Source organism: Pinus tabuliformis, chromosome X (genome assembly GCF_031772625.1).
Source record: "Pinus tabuliformis cultivar Carrire ecotype Pingquan chromosome X, CPIR1, whole genome shotgun sequence".
NCBI classification, from domain to species: domain Eukaryota; kingdom Viridiplantae; phylum Streptophyta; class Pinopsida; order Pinales; family Pinaceae; genus Pinus; species Pinus tabuliformis.
Window position 1 is genome coordinate 1,294,217,773 of NC_142308.1, and position 23,643 is coordinate 1,294,241,415.

The 23,643-nt window shown below is 42.4% G+C and overlaps 1 protein-coding gene across 4 annotated transcripts in view; it reads right to left on the minus strand.

The window, feature by feature from the left end:
• The window catches only part of LOC149144777 (uncharacterized), a 375,115-nt gene that overhangs the window by 299,110 nt on the left and 52,362 nt on the right, over positions 1-23,643 (minus strand). For all 4 annotated transcript variants that reach the window (XM_089449642.1, XM_089449644.1, XM_089449643.1 and 1 more), the window contains exon 4: positions 8,861-8,899. In XM_089449642.1, coding sequence (XP_089305768.1) covers positions 8,861-8,899 — 39 coding nt within the window. The remainder of the gene's footprint in view (positions 1-8,860; positions 8,900-23,643) is intronic.

Below are 23,643 nucleotides of genomic sequence, written 5' to 3' on the forward strand. Positions count from 1 at the left end.
ATATAAGCGGATAAGGGAGCAGGACCACGCAACCAAAATCAGAGTTTCCCACGAAATACCATCCCTAGAGCCAATGGTCAGTAAAAGAGATCCCATGGGACTCAAATCCAAGGTTAATACCTAAAAGGGGTCTAGGGGACAAGAGTGTAGACCTAACCCATTCTTTCTGCCGAATCCCCCCATTAATCCATGCCCAGAAGTCTCCATGATAAGCAAACTACAATACTCAATTTCCAAATGACAAGGCATACCTTTAGGTTCGGGAGGCCCACCTTCAAACATACGATCATGGCAAATGGGCGAGGAACCACGTGGCTGGCTCAGGTGGCAGAGAAATGGCACAATGAGCTAGCTAGTGGCTGCAAGGGGTTGCTGGTTGTTAGCTGAGGACCATGTTGGAGAAAAAAATTTCTCCTAGGGATATTACCCACAAAATGGTGGGTAACAATGACCTTGGGCTTACAATGGTGTGAAAAATGTTGCAAGAATATGTGTACCCCTATTGACATAATGGGTAATAGTACCTTTTTTTTACTTAATCGATGCTAAGTCATACTATTTTGAGAGCCATCGTTGTACTACACAATTCACTTCTCCAAATTGTCGTACAACTATGTAGTTTGAACCACCACAAAGTAACGAAATTACCGTAGCGAAATTGTCTAGTCAAAATTGTTGTAGAGATTTGAGAAGTCATCTTACAATTTTAATTCCCCATTTGTTGCCACTTCCATATGGAATTAATTTGTTTTACAAATAAATTCGCTTAAATTCATCATCCGTATAAGTCATTGTACTAACTTTCTAATCACTTGCAGTCCATACAAACTAATTCACTTAATTTGTCATTCGTAAAAGTCATTGTACTAATTTTCTAATTACTCATAGTTCCTATTAATTTTTGCAACCGCCAAATTGATGGTGTGTTTGGACAAATTTATTGTTGTGCCTTTGTAACATGCCAAATTGATTGAGTGTCAGTACAAAGTTATTGATGTACCTCCATATTGAATTAATTCCTGAGAAATGCCATACTGCAAGTGATTTTTCCTCTTCCTAAACTAGTCGTATCATGCATGTTTCTTCTCTAAGCAGGTGGTGTCAAACTTTATCTTGAAACAATATTTGATATGTCCTAGGCCACAATCATGGGCTTTGATACTATGTTAAACTATGGAGGATATGAGAAACAAGCAAGAAAATATGAATGAATAACAGAGATGTATTATTTCAACGTATCATCAATTAAATAAGATGGTGGCATATACATATCTAGGAGGAACTAGTCACCTAATTTATAATTACATATAACATAAATGCTATTTATTACTTACAACTTTATTACATTATTAATTAAGACATTGAATGAAATCATCATTATAATAGCTAACAACAACTTGTTCATATGCTAGTGAATGAAGATTGGGAAGGAGAAAGAGAAGAAGGGCCTAAACTCCTAAAAAGGAATATTTCAATTTTCGCAGTAAACAATCGAATCTTTCGCAATTGTGCCAACACTAGAATCAGCGTTGCAATTGTATCTATGATGTGTCAAGGCTGCTAATGATTGTGATATTGTTGCATAGAAGTCCTTTACTCAAGCATTTATATTATATGAAGGGGTCTTGCTTGCATATTTTATGGAAGGAACTAGCCCATAGGAAGCCTCTAGAGGCTAGGCGTTGCACATTGAAAAGAAAATTCTAGGAGGGGCTATCCCCTATTTGGGGATTTTCTACTCATCTTTGGGGAGTCGTCTTGCTTTGGAAGATTATACCATCCACCTTGGAAGATGACTTGGAGGTTGGACATGTATCCTGGAGCCTCTACTTGCCATTATTGGTGGAGACACCCTTCTTTGGGGTTGATTTCATTGTACGTAGTATGAACAACCCATATTTTATGTATCTTAGATTAATTAATCAAAGAAGAGGGAAATTTTCCCCTCCACGGTTAATTTTTAGGGTATCTATGATGTGTCAAGGTTGTGTCTAGCATTGCAATTGTATCTATGATTTGTCAAGGCTGCTAATGATTGTGATATTGTTGCATACAACTTACAAGTCCTTTACTCAAGCATTTATATTATATGAAGGGATCTTGCTTGTATTTTGTGGAGTGAACTAGCCCATAGGAGACCTCTAGAGGCTAGGCATTGCACATTGAAAAAAAAATCGGGCTATCCCCTATCTAGGGATTTTCTACTCATCTTTGGGAAGCCATCCTACTTTTGAAGATTAGACCATCCACCTTGGAAGATGACTTGGAGGTTGGACATGCATCTTGGAGCCTCTACTTGCCATCATTGGTGGAGACACCCTTCTTTGGGGTTGATTTCATTGTATGTGGCATGAACAACCCATATTTTATGTATCTTGATTAATTAATCAAAGAAGAGGGAACTTTTCTCCTCCACGGTTAATTTTTAGGGTAATTCTTACAATATTAGCATTTTATTGTAAAGTTAATAATCTCTCTGTAAATAGAGATGCATTTCCTCATTTGTACTCATGGTTAGGTTGGGGAAGAAATCTCTTAGCAAATCTTGAAATTTCTGAAATTTTGTTGGAGATCAATTTTTTTGGTGTTTTGGATGGCTAGTTAAAGAGCTCTCTTGAAGGTGTTATTTTGTGGACACTTCTTAATAGATGGACATTCAATGGATGAATGGATATGCATGTGATTTGATACGTAAGTGGTCTCTTCTTTTCTTTGTGGTATTTCATTCTTGAATCGCTATGTTACCAATCATATTAGTAGGGTTGCTAAGGTTGTGACAACCTGTTGGATGGGCACACACATGGCAAGTGCCCACTATCATCTCGGCCCAAGCCCCCGTTGTTTAGGCCCAACAACCTTCTAAATGGCCTAAACGATCCCAACAATCTTACCCTAGGCAAGCCCCCTTGAGCCGAAGGAGAGCCATTTTGAAATGAAGGATGAGGAGACAGTGGCCTCCCTCTTAGTTGCATTCAAACTGCACTTGAACTTTGGGACTTTATTTCAAGAGATGCAAGTTTATGTGAGAAAAATGCCCTGTTTGGAGATTTTTTGTTAATTCTACCTTGACTGGGATATAGCAATGTTGGAGGAGTTCCCCTTTATTCACTCTCTAGCAAATTAGGTGTAAGTCTATTTTTGAGAATGAGGTTAGCTCATTGTCTTCTTTTTGTTCCAAGTGGCATGATAAGGTATGCCATTAGCACCTTGTTAGGGGTGCTCTACTAATCAAAGATGCCCAATCTTTGAAGTCCATAGCTTATTTTGATTTTATTCGATGCTAGTTGCATTATGGAAGAGGTTATGATTACCATTGTATACAGCCTTCTACTTTATACTCTATTGTTTGTAGATAGTTTTACGTAAATACAAGATGTCTTTTTCGAAAAAAGAAAAACACATTCTTATCCAAAGATCAGAAGAGTAATCTTGACAGTCGCTATGGCGGTAAGTGTTGATTTGGGGTAGCATCGGATGTGCTCTAGGCCTCAAATTTTGCAGGGAGGCTTGGGCACATGTATTCCAAAGAACCCAGAAAGCGTTCTGGGAAATTCCACCCAAAGACGATTTTATTAAAATAATTAATATTTTTTAATGGGACCCTAAGTCTAAATTTAGGAAATTAAAAATATTAATGGGTATTAATCTAATTGTGGGTGTAACTTCTAGAAGAAGACGAGGATCAAGCTAAAGTGATCTTAGCCATTGATTAGCTTATAATTTGATCTGTTGAATGTCAACGAGAATCTTATTTAAGGGAGCTTGAGGGTCATTTGGAAAACACACCGAGAGATCAAGAGATCGAATTTCTGAAGTGAGAAGTTCTCATTAGGAAGTTCTGATCAAGGATATTTCTTGCAGTTGAGGGGCAGGGATAGCATCCATAGAGAGAGATTTTTTTAGCCGGAGAATCATCAGCAGAGAGAGGCAGAGAGTGATCCAACAACCCAAACGCAGAGGCTGACGCAGAGCCACGAAGGGCCACGCAGAGGCAGCGTAGAGGGTGAGAGAGAGTCCAAGATTTTGCTATGCAGAGTTAGTTTCAGAAGCCAGGAGCCGGGGTGTGAGACAGAGAGGTTGAGAGAAGAGACTCTAGGCAACAAATCGATCAACAGATTGGGTGATGCAATGCCTAGAGAGGTTGACATAGGGACTGCGTGAGGACTGCGCAGAGGCAGCATAGGGCCTATCAGAGGCACTTCATCCAGTGTCCGGATCAGCCAAGATTTTCTCAGTGATTGTCTGAGGTAATCTCACAAATCTTTCTGCCAATAGTTCTCTCTGTAACTAAATAACCCAAGAGGTATTTAGAATTTGCTACTGCTTAATAATAATAAACCCTCAAATCTGCTGCATCGGTTTTCCCGCATTGGGTTTTTCCGGGAACATTTGTCAAAAAATTACATTGTCTATTGTGTTGTATTTTATTTCTTGCTCAGTCTCTTGTTTCCGCATAATATTTAATTAAGTGAAGGTTGCAGTGTGTGTATTACGATATTTTTTGTAGGAAACTGCAAGTGATTTGTTTAAAGGAATTTAACAAATAGGAGCAATATCATCAATTGTCGCAGTAGGGGTTCCAGTTGTGGAATTTTCACATGGTATCAGAGTTGCAGGTGGAACAAAAAGAAAAGTGCCAGAGAACCCAGCGCTGAGAAGAAGAGGGAAATCGAAAAGTTGCAAAAGGCAGCAGTTTGAAACCCCAGAGGGTTTGCGCAGTCCTAGTCGGAGGGCTGATTTTCGAGGCAATGTCTCTCTGAGTGAGTCGATAGAGAGGAAGGACCCCCAATTCAAAAGTTTGTCGGGCCAGAGTGAACAACGTTGAAGCCTCAGCATGAGGAGAGCTGGTGGGATGCAGATTTTTCTGCAGGGAGTTTGCTGGGCAGAAAATCATCAGAAGAAAGAGAAGCACGGCTGAGGGAATTTCTTCCTCAGAGAATTCCTAGCCAAGGAATTTGAATTCTCTAGAGCTGAGCAGCAGCAAGGGGCAACAGTTTTACTAGCTCTAGCAGGGAGTGCGTAGGCTAGCCCAGCAGCAGCACAGAAGAGAGAGGAGATTTTTGACATTTGTGGCAGAAATGGCAACCAGTGGCTTGAGGGATCAGGACAAGTTGGACGGAGCATCCAACTACGTCATCTGGAAGGCTAGAATGTCATTCCTTCTAGATGAGCATGCCCTCAAGACATACGTCGACAATGTGGTGGCTGAACCAACAAATCCAGATCCGCTGAAGAAGTACAAGGCAGAGATGGCGAAGGCCAAGAGGATGATCCTGGATGGAGTCAAGGATCACGTGGTGTGTCACGTTGCTAGCAGAGGGACTGCTAAGGAGATGTGGGATGCCTTGGCCACGTTATATCAGGGATCTTCCGAGCAGCGGAAGATGTACTTAGAGCAAAAGCTAAGATCTGCTCAGATGCAGAAGGGGCAGCGTGTGGATCCATTCCTCACAAAGCTGAAGGAAACCCGTGATGAGTTGTCTGCTGCGGGGCATACACCTCAAGATTCAGAGTTGGTTAGACTGGCCCTCAATTCTGTCTCAGATGAGTGGCAAGTCTTTGTCCAAAGTATCCTGGGCAGAGCAGCATTGCCAAATTGGGATGAGATGTGGGCAGCTCTAAAACAAGAGGAGCTGAGGAGAGACTTGGTCAATGTCAAACTTGACGAAAGCAGCAGCAGCAGTGGGTCAAAGCCCAAGGAGGAGGAGGAGAATGCAACCCCTGCATCTAAGGGACAGCATGAGCAGCGGAGACATAAGAAAGACGTCTTGAAGATCAAGTGTTTTAGGTGTGGTGAGATGGGTCACTACGCTACTCAGTGTCCTCTCAAGAAGAAGGACAAGGATGAGAAGCACAATCTAAAGGTTGCGCCCACAAAGATCAAAGAAGGGGAATTCATCATGACAGTCGAGATACCTCCAAAAGGGAGGTAGGCTGATTTGGAGCTGTAGTTCGAAAGAGCTACAGATGGGCAGGATCCTTGAGGAGTCCACCTCTCAGATCAATACCTTGCTACGGGAACCCAGATCAGGAGTAGCAGGATGGACTAGTATCAGATGGTGCCAAGGAGTGTCGGAGAGACAGTTGCAGTGGCTAAGAGCGCCAAAGTCTGAGCAGCGCAGAGCAGAGTTGGCAGCAGTGCATATGGCATAGAGTAGAGGTCAGCAGCAACACAGTGTATTCAGAGGGTCGGTGCAGAGACTAGTAGCAGTCAAGCTTCAACATTCACGTGGTATCATACTGAACGCATCTAGTTCAGTAATTTTGGATGTTTTTCCATTGTTGATGGAATAGCAGCAACAGTTTGCAGTACAGTAGCAATTGCCAGTGGCAGTGCTAGCAGCAGCATAGATGCAACACTTGAGAGGGAGTTGTAGTACGGATGCAGTGTTTCCAGTGGCAGTGTCGGCAGCAGTACAGTTGCAACAGCAGCGCAGTAGTTGGTGGACAACACGTCAGACATCAGCAACACAGTGGATGATGCTTCAAAGTGAGAGCAGTATGCAGCAGCAGTACATTGCTAGAGCACATTCCTCGCTAAGAGGGAGTGTTGATTTGGGGTAGCATCGGATGTGCTCCAGGCCTCAAATTTTGCAGGGAGGCTTGGGCACATGTATTGCAAAGAACCCAGAAAGCGTTTTGGAAAATTCCACCCAGGGACGATTTTATTAAAATAATTAATATTTTTTAATAGGACCCTAAGTCTAAACTTAGTAAATTAAAAATATTAATGGGTATTAATCTAATTGTGGGTGTAACTTCTAGAAGAAGACGAGGATCAAGCTAAAATGATCTTAGCCATTGATTAGCTTTTAATCTGGGCCATTGAATGTCAACAAGAAGATCATTTAAGGGAGTTTGAGGGTCATTTGGAAAACACACCGAGAGAAGTGAGAAGTTCTTGGGAGGAAGTTCTAATTGAGGAGATTTCTTGCAGTTGAGGGGCAGGGATAGATTCCAGAGAATCATCGACAAAGAGAGACAGAGAGTGATCCAGTAGCCCAGACGCAGAGGCTGACGCGGGGCCACGAAGGGCCACACAGAGGCAGCGCAGAGGGTGAGAGAGAGTCCGAGATTTTGCTGGGTAGAGTCAGTTTCAGAAGCCGAGAGTGGGGTGTGAGACTGGGAGGCTAAGAGAAGAGACTTCGGGCAGCAAATTGATTAGCAAACTGGGTGACGCAGTGCCTAGACAAGTTGACACAGGGACTACGTGAGGACTGCGCAGAGGCAGCATAGGGCCTTCCAGAGGCACTTCATCCAGTGTCTGGATCAGCCGGGATTTTCTCAGTGATTGTGTGAGGTAATCTCACAAATCTTTTTGCCAGTATTTCTCTCTATAACTAAATAACCCAAGAGGTATTCAGAGATGTATTCAGAATTTGCTACTGCTTAATAATAATAAACCCTCAAATCTGTTGCACCGGTTTTCCCGCATTGGGTTTTTTCGGGGACATTTGTCCAAAAATAACGATGTCTATTGTGTTGTATTTTCTTTCTTGCTCAGTCTCTTGTTTCCACATAATATTTAATTAAGTGAAGGTTGCAGTGTATGTATTACGATATTTGTTTTAGGAAACTACAAGCAATTTGTTTAAAGGAATTTAACAAATAGCAGTAATATCATCAATTGCTGCAGTAGGGATTCCGGTTGTGGAATTTTCACATTAAGCTTACTGTGGTAATTGACTAATTGCTCCAAATATGTAGTGGTGAACCTATAGAAGTTAGTTTCTTGAAAAGGAAATCTATTCAAGTGTTGTTGTCAAGATATCTTTGAACAGAATATCAAAGATTTCAAGGATATTGTAATAACCTGCGGACTCATGTCATAGTTAGGTGGAGAATGGAATCTTGCAACTATCCCTGCAAGGTAGTAATCGTTGTACAAAGATACAAAGATCATTAGCCAGAAAATCATGTTTTAGCCATTAGGGTTCCCATGACCAGCAAATGGATGCAAACTTATGGCATTTTACTTATTGTATCCCCCATATTCAGACGTTTCATTGCTAACATTTGATAGTGTCCATTGAGTAATATTTGTATAGGTGATGAACTATATAGTTATTACAAAGTGGCCTATTATTTCACTTTTGATTAGTCTAGTGAACCATTTGTAGTTGAAATCCTCTCACTAAAACAAAAGTAATTAGTGTTAGTTGATATCCAAACCAATCTTTCACCGAAAAGTTACAAACCAATGTTGTCCTCTACTGCCAATTGGACTACAAGAGACCTTGCTTAATATACAAACATTACTAACCACCCACGTTAGGATGGAAGAAGCCAAACATAGGAAGAAGTCATCATTCAAATTTATTAGAAATGGATATGAAATGTGGGAGGGGTGAAGGTTTCAATGTATGACATAGGTTTTCTCAGTGTCCATGCCATTGTATCTACTAATAACGACTCAAAGACTACTTTAAATATATTCTTACTCTTAGAAGTATCCTTAGCATTATATGGTTAAAATAAAGCAAAGAAACTGATGAAACATAACAATAAATAAAAAGGCTCAGATTAGTAAACTCGATGCTTTTGAAATTTGCCATATTTCTAAATAATACACTTTCTAAATATTTTTAGAGAAATCATCCTTTACAAATCCTAGTTTTCATCATAGTTTCCAAACTCTATTAAAGAAGTACATGTTCAATAAAGGTTCATTTTGAATTTAAGGCAAGAAAGAGAGTATATAAAACAGAAGATTTGATCAGATGTGTATCAAGTGAAATATTGTACTGAATAAGAAATTGGTTAACTATAGGAACGAAAACATTCCACAAATTTACAGGTTGCTACTCCAATCATAGACATTCTTAACAATTACTCAAGGATATAGTAAAGAGATTTGAACCTTAATGTGGCCAGGGTGAGTTCCAATTGCTGCCATTACCTGAATGCATCATAATTACAAGTTAGGGCTTTCACAAAGCACAAAGTGAAAAGTTCAGGAATTCTAACAGATACAGCTTTGAATAAATATCACAAGCATTATTAACCAATAAGATTCTTATTTTTGTTTTGAATAGTTCTACTTAAATTCATTTGCTTGATGTATAAAATATTCAGTCTAAGCTAAAAGGCACAAACATTTTATATCCATGCACATTCATGTTGACATGTAATTTGAACTTATTTCAGCTATGCTTAGTAGGATCTCAACAAGGGACTGGAAAATTAATCCATAAACAAAAAAAGTTTCATACAGCGGAAAGTACCAAGATTTGTAGTAGATAGCCAAGCTATAGTTACATCAGTTGAAATTAAGGTATTGACTTCATACTCCTTTTCGAAGCAAATTTAGTCAGTACTCTTAAGCTAAAATAACCCATAAATCATAAAACATATGGATGGAGGGATAACTCAACTTGCAAAAAAAGAATTTGAACACTTGAAAAGATTCAAAAGTTTATCTGTCAAGGAGTGGAATGGTGGAATTAGAGCAAGCACAACATAACCTATGATGAGTTCAACTTGGGCTTATACAATCCTTCAACTATTAGCAAGCTCAAACAAAATCAAATATACATCACACAAACATGGAGTGGTTAAATTGGACAAAAAATCAAATAAAATTTTGCATTACCATAGTAAATTGTGCAACTAGAATACGAAAAACATGCAGCTTGTGCATCTATCCAAACAACCAGAAAACCCCATTACAATGTCATCAAGAGGTATATATAATCACGCCAAGGGAAGAAAAACACTTTGTTTCTCCCTTGTTGATATTCTCCACATCATCTAATTTATAGAAAATTTAAGAGTAAGAGATGCAAAACAAAATCCCTTGTGATTGTTGGAATTCCATGTGTCACCTCCCAAACCTGCGCAGAAGGAAGTTGAATATCTTTGGGAGGAAAAAGGTTAAGGGATAGTCATTCCAAGCTTGTTACCTCTACTTGAATTATTCTATGGCATACCACGTATAAGCTTAGAATGACTATCCTTTTAGACCAATTTAATAAAGTTTTATGATCATTGTCTAGATGCCCTCTCTTTGAAATACAAAATTGTATCTTCTTCAAATTTTGTGCCAACTTAGTGACAAGCACCTCAGGAATTAGCATTTTTACCCCTTATACTAGCAGGGGCACCTATACATCTATTGCAGCATTTTCACACCATTATAAGCCAAAGGTCACAACCTTGCTTATGTAAGGGTGATCACCAATGTAGGGGCCAGTACATCCCAAGTCGGATGTGCCTATGTCTTACCTCATGGTTATGATTTTATTGAGTCTGTAGTTGACCTTGGCTTTGGTGTAATATCCCTCTAATGTTTCTCAGACATAGCAATTTCACAATTAGCAACATTTCATGCGTCCCAAGGTAGTTCATGTTTCCCATTGCAAAGTGGTCTTGTTACCTCTGCGAGTTGTGTGTTAAAATGGTGAAATCTCCAAACCACATCGCACAATTTGAGTGGAAATTGGGTAGATCACCCACCGTCACCTCAACAACCTACCTTACCTCTTTAGGCCAACTCTACTTTGGCTTTGTTACCCACCATTTTGTGGGTGATATCCCTAGGAAAAAAAATTTCTCCAAGATGGTCCTCAACTGGCAGCCAGCAGCCCCTTGAAGCCACCAACTAGCTTGTTGTGCCATTTTCTCCACCACCTGAGCCAGCCATGTGGTCCCTCCTCACCCACTGTCATGATCATATGTTTGACGATGGGCCTCTCGAACCTAAAGGTATGCCTTGTCATTTGGTAATTGAGTATTGTAGTTTGTTTATCATGGACACTTCAAGGCATGGATTAATGGGGCGATTCGGTGGAAAGAATGTGCTAGGTTTGTGCTCTTGTCCCGTAGACCCCGTTTGTATATTAACCTTGGATTCTAGTCCCATGGGATCTCTCTTACTGACCATTTGGCTTTAGGGATGGTATTTCATGGGAAACCCTGATTTTGGTTGTGTGTTACCACTCCCTCCTCCACATATACTGACGCCTTTCCACTCATTATAACCCCATTCATCATTTCTCCCACCTGGGTTCACCTTCCTCTGTTGGGTCCACATAGGGCTAGCTCTCCCCTTTCGCTTGGCCACACGTTGGGTCAAGTCTGGAATGATGCCTCGAAGGTTGATGTAGCTAAAAAGAAAAGTAAAATCATAATTGGCCTCATTCAACAGGAAAATGTACCACAAAATGCAAAAGATAGCTGAGACAAACACATTTAGCATGTGGGCAAAAGCCAATACATGAGCTCTACCCCATCATGATGGCCATCACCGTGGTTCCTACAGGTTCTATGAGCCTCCTTCATCATATAGGAACCCATGATTGTCCCAACCCCTAGTGGGCAATGAGACGCACTACCTTAAAAGGGGGTATCCACTGCTATATCTCACACATCATGCTTTTACCCCTTGAGCCCTGAGCAATTAATTAAAGAAAAATCATAAAAAGGCAAACTACATATAAAGAAGGGTGGAAAAATCAAGGTCGGGGCACCTCGTGTACCATGATTTCTCCCTCCTATACATTATATACCGAAGTGTGGGCTTCCCTTCTACTAGCTAACCTTGTACCCCAACATGTGGCCCAGGGTTCCCCCTTCTCATTCCCAAACCCATTCACCTTTTTATCACAAGCCACCACCTTTTAAATGATGTGCCTTGGACATATTATCCCCTTTAAGAGTAGAAACCACCTAATGGGATACTTGGTTAACCCCATTTGTAGTTTGGAGACATTAGCACATGCCAAAGCCCATTACAGAAGTGCATGCCATTATGAAGTCCCCATTTGTGGTCCATGGTTTGTAAGCTTTTTTACTCGATTTTCTTGATGACTTGTTGTACTAGAAGGCTAGGGGACACATTGGATCTTATGCAGGATTTCAAATGGTCTCCATCTTGGGTTTGGTCTCCCTATACGAAGTCCTAATAGTCCAGAGGGCTACATTGGCACATGTAGGGTGTGTGTTGAGAGCCATGGGCCTCTACAGCAGTAGAAATCACTCCATGGATCCCCAGAGATGTTTAGATATTGCTCGAGATTCACCTATTGGACGAGGAAGATGCACCTGGTTCACCTTTGCCCATCCATCCCAACAAATGTACGATGCACTTGGCAACTGACCCAGGGCTTGTAGGATGATGTAACATCAACTACACCATCATCTAAACCCTTACAGATGGTCTACAGGCATCTTCGACTTACTTGGAGACCCATGAGGTCACTTATGTCCCCTCACAACCATTGGGAGCACCACAGGTTTATTATGTGGAGAACAAGGGTCCAACCCCTTGTCCATGACTTTTGGAAGTCTAACTCATCATTTTGGCACGTATGGACTTCATCAAGACTCTTAAAGAACCCCACAACATACATTATTGATTATTCGACCTCTTGGGAGGCTTATTATTTTACTTATGAGCTAGTTTGGTGGGCTTGTCACCCATAGATAGTTATTTGCACATTATTTTAGTTAATGGGCTAATGTAGGCTCAAATTAGGTAATTCGAACTCCTAATGAGTATAAATAGGAGAGAAATGAATTCATTTGTATCATCACTTTGGATTGGATCGTTCTTCTCTTTGGAGAATTTCACATTTTTCTGGGATGATGAATTGGAGCATGCATGAATTTTGATGTTTGGATTGGAGTATTTTGTCTTGGAGCTTCTTTATTGTCAAATTGTTGATGGTTGGATATGTTCTATTACATGTAAGTATACACGTTTGATGTTATTCTTGTTTTACTTTTATCATATGCATTGAATGGGATTTTTCACTATACTAGGGCTAATTGTTGCATTGCATAATTGCAAAATTGTGGAATTATTGCTTCTATATAGCATCTTTCAATGTTTGGGCCATGTATGTGAATGAAATCTCCTAGGGATAATTACACCAGTGAATTTATCTTGATAAGCCATCTCCTTTTGCAAAGCGAAGTATAAAAGCTTTGAGGTCTCTTCCGCTTGCCCTAAAGACCAAGCGAAGTAGTCGTTAAGGCCTCCTTGACCGAAATACAATATCCTTTCTCATCATTCTCCTAGATTCCATTCTCCCCAAGGGATTAGGCACTAGTCTACCAATAGGTGATCACTCAAAGAATATTTTTCTCCACCTCTTCCCTTTCTCTTCTAGGTCTAGCCAAGTTGGGTTACCTAGGGCATCACTTTTCCGACAAAATAGCCATAGAAAAAGTTCGATCTCCTAGTCTCTACTGCGTTGGTGTTTCCTCAAGGTCTCATCCAAATTTGAAGCCATTCCGACGGTGGATTTGTGAGATATCCCAAGCCCCAGCTCTGAGATCAAACTTTGCCCTGGTATTCCCTAGGCTAGCACCTCATAGGACTAATTTGACACTCCTAATTGGAAATTCTTGGTTTGATCCTTTCCCCTTCCTTGTTTGGGTTAAGAACATCATTGGTTGTTAGATTCCCTATTCTTAACCTAGGTTGGGTCCACTTGATCCCGTGTGGTCCCACACCTTTGAAAAGTCCCATTTGGACAATTAAAAAAAAGACTTTAAATTTTTTAAGTGACATTTGTCCTTCAAATTGCCAAGTCGGCCCTCCCAAAGAGCTCAGCAGACATGGGAACCACTATATTGTAGAAAAATTTATGATCTGCACCCTTAACCCAGATTACAAGTTTGCATGTGTTTGTTTATTTAGGCCCAACCCACATGTTTTGCCATGCTGATATAATTTCAGTATGCATTTATTGTAAACATTAAAAGAGTACTCCCTGGATGCGGGTGCCACGAGCGAGGAGTTGGGAACGCCACCTGTTCACCATGGGCGGTACCAAGATTAAGAGGGGCATTCACTGCAATCTGTCGTCAGGGATTGCAAGCGTGGGTGCTGTTGAGAGAAGGGACGGAAATTTATTGCCTGGTCCGGATTATAGCTTTGGTTGCTGTGTGCAGTTATGGCATACGAGGGTCGAGACGTCGCAGAGGAGCATAAGTATGATGGAGGTAAGGAATGTTATGCATTGGATCGTTCACAGTTTGAGGAATTGGGAGTATGGTTGTCAGCTCCCAGAGGTTCGGCTCAAGGCGCCCCTATTGCATTTGAAGTCGGGAGCACGTCTGCAAGTGTGGGCGACGGGTGTGTTGCTGTTCTCCCTGCTCTGTTTCGCTCTCCGGTTTTCAACGCCATCATGGTCAAGCCCCGACAGCGCCTTATCAGCCGTCGAGGCTCTGGCAGAGGCGGAACCTCACGCCCCTCCGTCGATAATGCCTCTTCCCGCTGTTGCCGCTGTTTATGTCACTAAGTTGCAGAAGCTAATCCCTTGCAATCGCGCCAGTTCATGGATTCTGGCAATCCTGATACGGGCTCTAATCCTCTTCCCGCGTTTGGAACCGCGGTTTTCTCCTTTAACAGCTCCCAGGCCAATTCGCACATTAATGCCCATGTCTCTGTCCTTTTTCTGGAAGAACCAGTGGAGGAGGTCGGGGAGCAACCCCGCCCACAGCTTCATCCAGCTGAGAGCTCCAGGGCTGCTGAGGGAATGCCAGAAGACCGCCCAAAGCCAGACATCGACCCTCCTGCGACTCAGGAAGCGCCTTCGTCAGAGAAAGCCAAGGTCGATTGGAGTCCCCCCCCGGAAGGTACGTGCTGGATATATGAAGAGGAGTCGGACGATTAGTCGTCCGCTCGCTCAGTCTCTTCCTTTCATATGATGCTCTGGTTTTGCTATGAAACGTCATGTAAGCCGCTATGGCAGCTGGTATGTTTTGAATGTCTTTGTTTTGTATGTGAATTCTACTGTTCAGTGTGTCTCCACGCCCCTGCGAGGGAGATTGATGAATATTCTCTTTTTCTCTTCCACGCCCCTAAATGGAATGACTACTGCTGCCCTCACTGCTCCTCAAAGGTTCAAAGCCCCTGCGTGGGCATTCTATCTCTGTGGTAGCGCCCCTGGGTGGGTGTCTGGTCTCAAGGATGCTGCCCCTGCGCGGGTGATATGTTTTCATGTTAAGGCCCCTGCGTGGGTAATCAATCTAGTGGTGTGGACCCTGTATGTGTGTATTTTTGAGCACTGTAAATCCAGAGCGCCATCCCCGGCCTCTGGCACATGACTTCATGGCTGTAATTGTTTCTCTTTTAATGTAAATAATAGCATAGCATAGTATTAACAAGAAAAAAAAACATTAAAAGGGTACTACAATTTTTCACTTTCCTATCATCTGGTAAATAGTACAAAATTTATACAAGCATTCACAAATGTGAGACACTTATTTTTGGTCAAACTAACCCCGGAAAAACCCCACAGCCTCTTGGGAAAACCGGTCTTCAAAGGAGGATTTTATTGCTTGAGAAATTATAAAATAAGTACAAAAAATTTCACTGTACTTATATCCCTTTTTTGTTGTAGCATTAATTGCAATTTTTGGAAATCTGTGCCCACTGAACAATTCAGATTTTCAGAAAATCTCATGCCCAAAATTTCTGCAATTTCTCACAGCTCAAATCCTTGGAATTCGTACCCAAAATGTAAAAATTCTGTTTCCCACCCCGGTTTTCAGTTTCACCTTATTTCTCCCATGTAGTTAAATGCCCATTCCCATAACCATACATTTAACAGACTGAAAAAAATAAATATTGCTGAAAACACAAATTCTGGAAATTTTTCAGAATGCTGGAAATTGCAGAAATAAAAATCAGCAATTAAAAACAGCCATTAAAACACATTTAAACTCAGTGATTTTTGGTCAACTTGACCCTGGAAAAACCCCCTACAACTCTTGGGGAAAACCAGTTTGAGAGCTCTTCTTTATTTCTGGAAATGCCTTTTTACAGTGAGAAATTTTCAGCAAAAATCAGCAAACAAATTTACAACTTATCTCGATTTCTGAGCCTCACAGCCCACCAGAAATTTCCAAACAGCAACACAATGCTATACGGCCACTGTACGAACGGTACGAACGGCTGTATGGACAGTACGGACGGCTGTACGGACGGTACGGACAGGCTGTACGGACCTCGATTTTGTGTAGAAAATCGGGTGCCTCGATTTCTGTGCAAAAACAAATCTGCCTTTTGCTGTTTGCTCAAGAAAAATCTGCCTTTTACTGCTTGCACATTCAGCTGTAAGGATTTGCTTAAACGCTGTCTTGGTATGTGTGCCAAGCTGCTGCCTCCTTCTCCTCCTTGTCCAGAAATCTCCCTTGCTCTCTTGCTCTCTCTCTCTCAATCTGCTCATGAAAGAATGAATGATCTTTTCCTCCTTTTCCTCCCTTAACCCAACCCTAAATGACTTTTGGGTGATCCCTAAATCCAATGGCTGAAATAGATTTAGATCAATGGCTGAGATTAAATGCTCTTTTAAATCTCACTTTCTATTTTTTAATTCACCCCACTTTAATAAAGACCCACTTAGTCATTTATTTCCAAAGTCACTTTTCCTTTCTAATTTTTCATTGACTTTATAAAAGTCACTTTAAAATTAGACTTAGTAACTTTATCACTTAAAGTCACTTTCAAATTAGATTTAACTTTATAAAAATTATAAAGTTACTTTAGGAGAAAAATTAAATTCTTTTGGACACTTTTCCCTAGGCCAAAGATCAAAGCCTTAGGGAACCACCTGTCCTCCGGTACCAAATTTCAACACTCCCTCTTACCGAGGAAGGTGTTCCTCACCACACCCATCTTGTCTCTGAAGTAGACATGCTTGCCCCGTGGTAAGGCTTTGGTAAGAATATCTGCAACCTGCTCATCAGTGGAAATATACTCAAGCTTCACAGCTCCCTTCTGAACATAGTCTCTGATGAAATGATATCTGATCCCGATATGCTTTGACCTGTCATGAAATACTGGATTCTCCGTGAGTTTAATGCAACTCTGATTATCACAGTAAATCACTGAAGGTCTCAACGGCTGACCAAATAAGCCAAACAACATCTTAAGAAGCCAAATGGCCTCACAACTAGCTAGACTGGCTGCCATATACTCTGCTTCCGCTGAACTCAGTGCTACTGACTGCTGCTTCCGGCTGAACCATGACACTACTGCTGAACCCAACCCAAAACAACACCCTGAAGTGCTCTTCCTATCAGAAGCACAACCTGCCCAATCAGAATCAGTGTATCCTGCCAATCTCACTCCATCTCCCTGCCTGTAGTCCAGACCATAATCCACTGTCCCCTGCAAGTAACGCAAAATGTGTTTTGCAGCCACCCAGTGAACCTTCCTAGGCTCACACATAAACTGACTCATCGTGTTGACTGCAAAACAAATATCTGGTCTAGTGTTGACCAAATACATCAAGGAACCAATCAGCTGCCTGTACAATGTGGGATCCACCAACTCGGAATCTGAAGCATGAAGCTTCTTCCAGTTGGTGATCATCGGTGTCGACATGGGTCTACAATCCTCCATGTGGAATCTGCTAAGGATGTCCACAATATACTTCCCCTGCCCCAGGAAGAAATGCCCCTCCTCCTGCCACACCTCCAAACCCAAAAAGTAATGCATCAAGCCGATGTCCTTCATCTCAAACTCCGCTGCAAGATCTCTCTTGCAGTGCTCTATGAGTCTCTCTGCACCTGTAATGATCAAGTCATCCACATACAGCACTAGAATGAGAGGCTCCTCACCAATCACAATAAAGTAAAGGTTCGGATCTGCCTCACTCTTTGTGAAACCCATCCCCTGCAAGTATGCATCTATCCTGGAGTACCAAGCTCTGGGAGCTTGCTTTAGGCCATAAAGGGCCTTCTTCAATCTGCACACATGGGACTCCTTCCCATGCACCTCAAAGCCCTGTGGCTGCTCAATGTACACCTCCTCCTGTATGAAGCCATTGAGAAATGCGGTCTTCACATCCATCTGGTGGATCTTCCAACCCATCTCTGCTGCTATCGATATAATGGAGCGGATCGAAGTATATCGAGCCACGGGAGCGAAGGTCTCCTCATAATCAACTCCCTCTACCTGGGAGAACCCTCTAGCCACAAACCTCGCTTTGAATTTCTCAATGCTGCCATCTGCATCATGCTTTACCTTGTAAAGCCATCTGGAAGTAACCACGGATTTGTCCTCAGGCCTCGGCACCACCTCCCAAACATCATTCTTCATTATAGAAGAATACTCCTCCTGCATGGCCTCTCTCCAGACCTGCTGGCTAGCTGCCTCCTCATAGCTAGAAGGCTCAGAGTCAAGGATGCTGGTAACCATCGCCATATAACTACAAAACCTCTCAGGTGGTCTACTCTCTCTGACCGGCCTCTTCGGCTCAGCAACAAATGTGGCATCTCTCAAGGTGTCCTGAAGCCACTTGGGCTTCCTCTTCCTTGAGCATGCTTCTCCCATAGGAGAATGAAACTCCTCCTCCTCATCACCATCAGTAGTCTGAACTCCTGACTGTCTGTCTGTTGTCCTCCTGCCTGCACCTGAACCTGTAGAAGCTGAGGTATCGTGTGAACTGTCCATCAGTGGACTCCCTAGTGAACTGCTCTGTGAACTGCTCTGCATGCTGCCCAGAGCACCACCCCTCTGGCTCGGCGAGCCACTGCTCACTGATGGACCTGACATCCTCATAGATGTACCTCCGGATCCTCCTGATCCCTGCCCACTGGATCCCTGCGACTGACTCAACTGCTGCTGAGGGTCTGGCTGATCCAGATACTCTAACTCCCGTGACCTCCTAAAGGCCCTGTCCTCCTCGAACTTCACATCCCGTCTGACAACAACTCTCCTCTGTGCAGGAATGTAAATCCGAAAGGCCTTTGAGGTCTCACTATAGCCCACAAAGATACCCTTCTCTGCGGTGGGCTCTAGTTTGGTCCTCTTCTCCTTGGGTATATAGGAGTATGTAATGCATCCAAAGATATGAAGATGACCAAGATCAGGCTTCTTCCCAGAGAAAGCCTCCTCCGGAGTCATGTGCCCCAAGGCACGATGCGGACTCCTGTTCTGCAAGTAAACAGCTGTGTTGCAGGCCTCTGCCCACAAGAACAATGGCAACCCCTGATCATGTAACATGGCTTTAGCAGCCCCTATGATGGATCTGTTCTTCCTCTCTGCAACTCCGTTCTGCTGGGGGTTGTAAGGAACAGTGAACTCCCTCCTAATGCCTGCCTCCGCACAATAGTCAACAAACTCTCCAAGGGTGTACTCTCCTCCATTGTCCGACCTCAAGGACTTGATCTTTCGACCTGTCTGAGTCTCCACAAGAGCTCTGAACTCCTGAAACCGCTTGAAGACCTCACTCTTGGTCTTCAAAAAATAAATCCAGGTCCTCTTGGAGTGATCATCAATGAATAACACATAGTACTCATATCCACTCAAGGAAACATGAGACATCCGACCGCTCACATCGGAATGAATCAAATCAAGTATCCCCGTCGCTCTGCTGTCACTGCTGGGAAAAGGGGATTTGGCAAACTTGCCCATCGCACAACCTCTGCAAGTATCAAAGTGATCAGTACTGAAATCTGGCACACCTGTAGTGATCTCCCGCAATGTCCTCAAGGCTCCATGATACATGTGCCCCATCCTGCGGTGCGAAATCTCACACAGCGCAGAACTGCTAGCTCTTTTGTCGGTACTACTGCTCAATGCCAAAAGGGGCTGGAATGCAAACTTGTACACCTTTGCATGGCGTACACCTATCACTCTAGCTGAATCAGCTGGAGTGCCCCTGGGATACATCAACACCTGTCCTCCCCTGAACAGTACCTCATATCCTCTGCCCTCCAAAGCTGAGACGGATATGAGGTTCTTCCTCATCCCTGGCACATAAAGAACATCTGACACTTTCAAGGGAGGTCTGGACTCCCTCTGAAATGTCAGTGTACCCACCCCGACTGCTCTAACAACTCTGTCATCACCGAGTACTACCTCAATATCAGTGCCACTCTCTGAAAGCTCTGAGAAGTACTCCCGAACTCCTGTCATGTGGCGTGAAGCCCCACTGTCCACATACCAGATACCTGTAGATGCTCCGCTAATCGAGGGAAAAGCATGCTCCCTCTGAACCTGTGTGGCAGGTGATCCTGCACTAGAGGACTCACATGTAATGAACGCAAACTCCCGGTCAAAACGACCTGCAAAGTCCTCAATCTCAGCTGAAGCTGCCACATCCTGGTTCTTCCCCTTCTTCTTCTTCTTCTCCGGACACACAACTGCATAGTGTCCCATCTTCTGACAATTCCAACACTTCACTTTGGAATAGTCCTTCTGTGAGTTACCCTGTTTACCTTTACCTTTGCCTTTGCCTCCACCACCGCTTGTGGAAGCCTGCTTCTTCCCTTTGCCTTTCTTGCCTCCTGCCACCAGTGCTACGTCCTCATCCTGCTCAACTGGCTTGGCTGCCCCAAGCTGTCCTTTCCTGATCTCTGTCTGAATACAATCATCCCAAAACCTCTCCCACGTGGGAAGGGTCTCACGTGCACAAACCCCATCAGCAAAGTTCAACCATGAACGGGGGAGGCCATTCACTGCAATACGCACCAACTCAGTGGATGGAATGGCCTCTCCAATCGCTGCCAACTCATCTCTCACATTGGTAATCTTTGTGAGATATCCAGCTGCACTATCATTCCCCATCTTAATGTTCTTCAGCTTCTCCTTCAGGACCATCTTCCGGTTCTCATTGGTACTCTGGTAGAGATTGGACAATGCTGTCCACATCTCATGGGCATTGCTCTTTCCTCTCACATGAGGAATGCAATGGTCTTTGATTCCGTCTAGAATCAGCCTCTTACCCTTGTTGTTCTTTTTATTATAAGCGGTCAACTGAGTAGCATCAGTAGGCACAACAACAGGGTGCTGTGCTGTATGCACCATGATATCCCAGACTTCTGCCTCCTCAAAGATACTCTGCATTCTCTCCTTCCAAACGCTGTAATTTGTATGCCCATCCAACCTATCCTCCACCCTCAATCCCAATGACATCTTGCTATCCTAAAACTGAAAAATAGCACTGTTGTGGTAAAGATAAAACTGTTGTTTATGAAAAATCAGCTTGCTGGAATTTTCTGAGTGAAAAAATCAGCAGCTGTATTTTTTTTCTTTTACTGTCCCAAACTGCCCTTCAGCACTCAAGCTTTGGTACCATGTAAAAATTCTGTTTCCCACCCCGGTTTTCAGTTTCACCTTATTTCTCCCATGTAGTTAAATGCCCATTCCCATAACCATAAATTTAACAGACTGAAAAAAATAAATATTGCTGAAAACACAAATTCTGGAAATTTTTCAGAATGCTGGAAATTGCATAAATAAAAATCAGCAATTAAAAACAGCGATTAAAACACATTTAAACTCAGTGATTTTTGGTCAACTTGACCCTGGAAAAACCCCCTACAACTCTTGGGGAAAACCAGTTTGAGAGCTCTTCTTTATTTCTGGAAATGCCTTTTTACAGTGAGAAATTTTCAGCAAAAATCAGCAAACAAATTTACAACTTATCTCGATTTCTGAGCCTCACAGCCCACCAGAAATTTCCAAACAGCAACACAATGCTGTACGGCCACTGTACGGACGGTACAGACGGCTGTACGGACGGTGCGGACGGCTGTACGGACTGTACGGACAGGCTGTACGGACCTCGATTTTGTGCAGAAAATCAGGTGCCTCGATTTCTGTGCAAAAACAAATCTGCCTTTTGCTGTTTGCTCAAGAAAAATCTGCCTTTTACTGCTTGCACATTCAGCTGTAAGGATTTCCTTAAATGCTGCCTTGGTATGTGTGCCAAGCTGCTGCCTCCTTCTCCTCCTTGTCCAGAAATCTCCCTTGCTCTCTTGCTCTCTCTCTCTCAATCTGCTCATGAAAGAATGAATGATCTTTTCCTCCCTTAACCCAACCCTAAATGACTTTTGGGTGATCCCTAAATCCAATAGCTGAAATAGATTTAGATCAATGGCTGAGATTAAATGCTCTTTTAAATCTCACTTTCTATTTTTTAATTCACCCCACTTTAATAAAGACCCACTTAGTCATTTATTTCCAAAGTCACTTTTCCTTTCTAATTTTTCATTGACTTTATAAAAGTCACTTTAAAATTAGACTTAGTAACTTTATCACTTAAAGTCACTTTCAAATTAGATTTAACTTTATAAAAATTATAAAGTTACTTTAGGAGAAAAATTAAATTCTTTTGGACACTTTTCCCTAGGCCAAAGATCAAAGCCTTAGGGAACCACCTGTCCTCCGGTACCAAATTTCAACACAGAATTTTGCCTTGAAAATTGTGCTGAAGTGTGCCTTGATTTCTGCCTTGAAGGGTGAATGTACCTCCTCAAAAATCATCCCAAAACTCAGCTGAAGCCTCCCTTGAAATTCGTGTTGCTTGTAGCAGTTGTCCCGAAATTCGAGGCACAAATTTCGGGCCAAGACAACGCTGGCAAAACTCCTAGAAATTCGTGCCCAGGTGCCTCGATTTCTGTGTTGCTGCCCTCTATTTTTGGATTGCTAGATTTCTTGAATTTTGTGCTCCTCCTTGATTTTTGTGTTGTTGTATGCCTTCCTCCTAGAAATTTGTGCCTCCTTCCTTGGCTGCAATTTCTCCTCAACAATCTCTCCTTTTCTCCTTGAAGTTTCTCCTCTCTTCTCTTCTCCTCGTGCTCTCTCAAGTGTGAAGTGAAAAATGAGATCCCGTTTTCCTCTTTTGTCTCCTTGGAAAAGATTGAATCCCTAAACCTAGGATCCAATGGTTGAGATTTAATCTCCAAATCTCAAGATGTGTGGTTGAGATCAATTCTCCCAAATGACCCCCCTCATACATTGGCCCCATCACTTAAAAGTCTCCTAGTACCTTTTTCAAGTTGTGTACCTTTTCTATTTTTCTCATAAAGTGATTTTTCAACTCACTTTAATATTAGAAAAGTACACTTAGTACTTTACACATAAAGTCACTTTATAAAGTAAAAGTGGCTTTAATATTAGAAAAAGTACATGGTACAACACTTCTAAATACCTTTTCCATTGTAATGATCCTAAATAGGAATACAAGTGATAACAAGCAAATAATATATGCAGCAAATTACAAGAACGAAATATTCAGCAAACACCCATATAAAAGCTGCAAATGGAGAACTTCTGAGCCATTTTATTAAATTTTTGCAAGCCAAATACAATAGATGATAGAATGGTGCACCTGGGTTTGTTTCAATGGACAAACACGACCAAACTCAGGTAGGAAATTGGCTGAGCTGAAGGTTGCCCCGTTGTTGCACCAATTTGCACTGCGTTGCCCAGAAAATCGCTGCTCTGCTGAGGTTCGAATGGCTGGAAAGGGCACTAAAACTGCCCAGAAATTCATATGCTTTTAAGCTCATACTCCTTGGCCAAAACCCAGAAGGGATTTTAGCTGGTTTTGACTTTTGATTTTCAACCCCTTTGGAGCCTCACCTCAACTATAACTGTCAAACTCGGCCTGCTGGAAACTGCTTATGAATCACCCTGAAAACTCCTCTAAAATGCTGAGTTCACCCCTACTATCTAACTCCTGACTTCTCGAATGGGCTCTTGGCCCGAATCAGTTGCTCCCAAGCACCACGAAAATCTGTTGATGGGCCTCTGCGCTGTCCCTCAGCCCAGCAATTCAAATTGCTGGAATGTTGGCTCAGTTGGCTGAAAGCTCCAGCGAAAATGCCTATCAAATTCTGCTACCTCAGCTCCCTAACCTCCCAACAAGCTATGTGATCCCTGCTGGTCCAAAA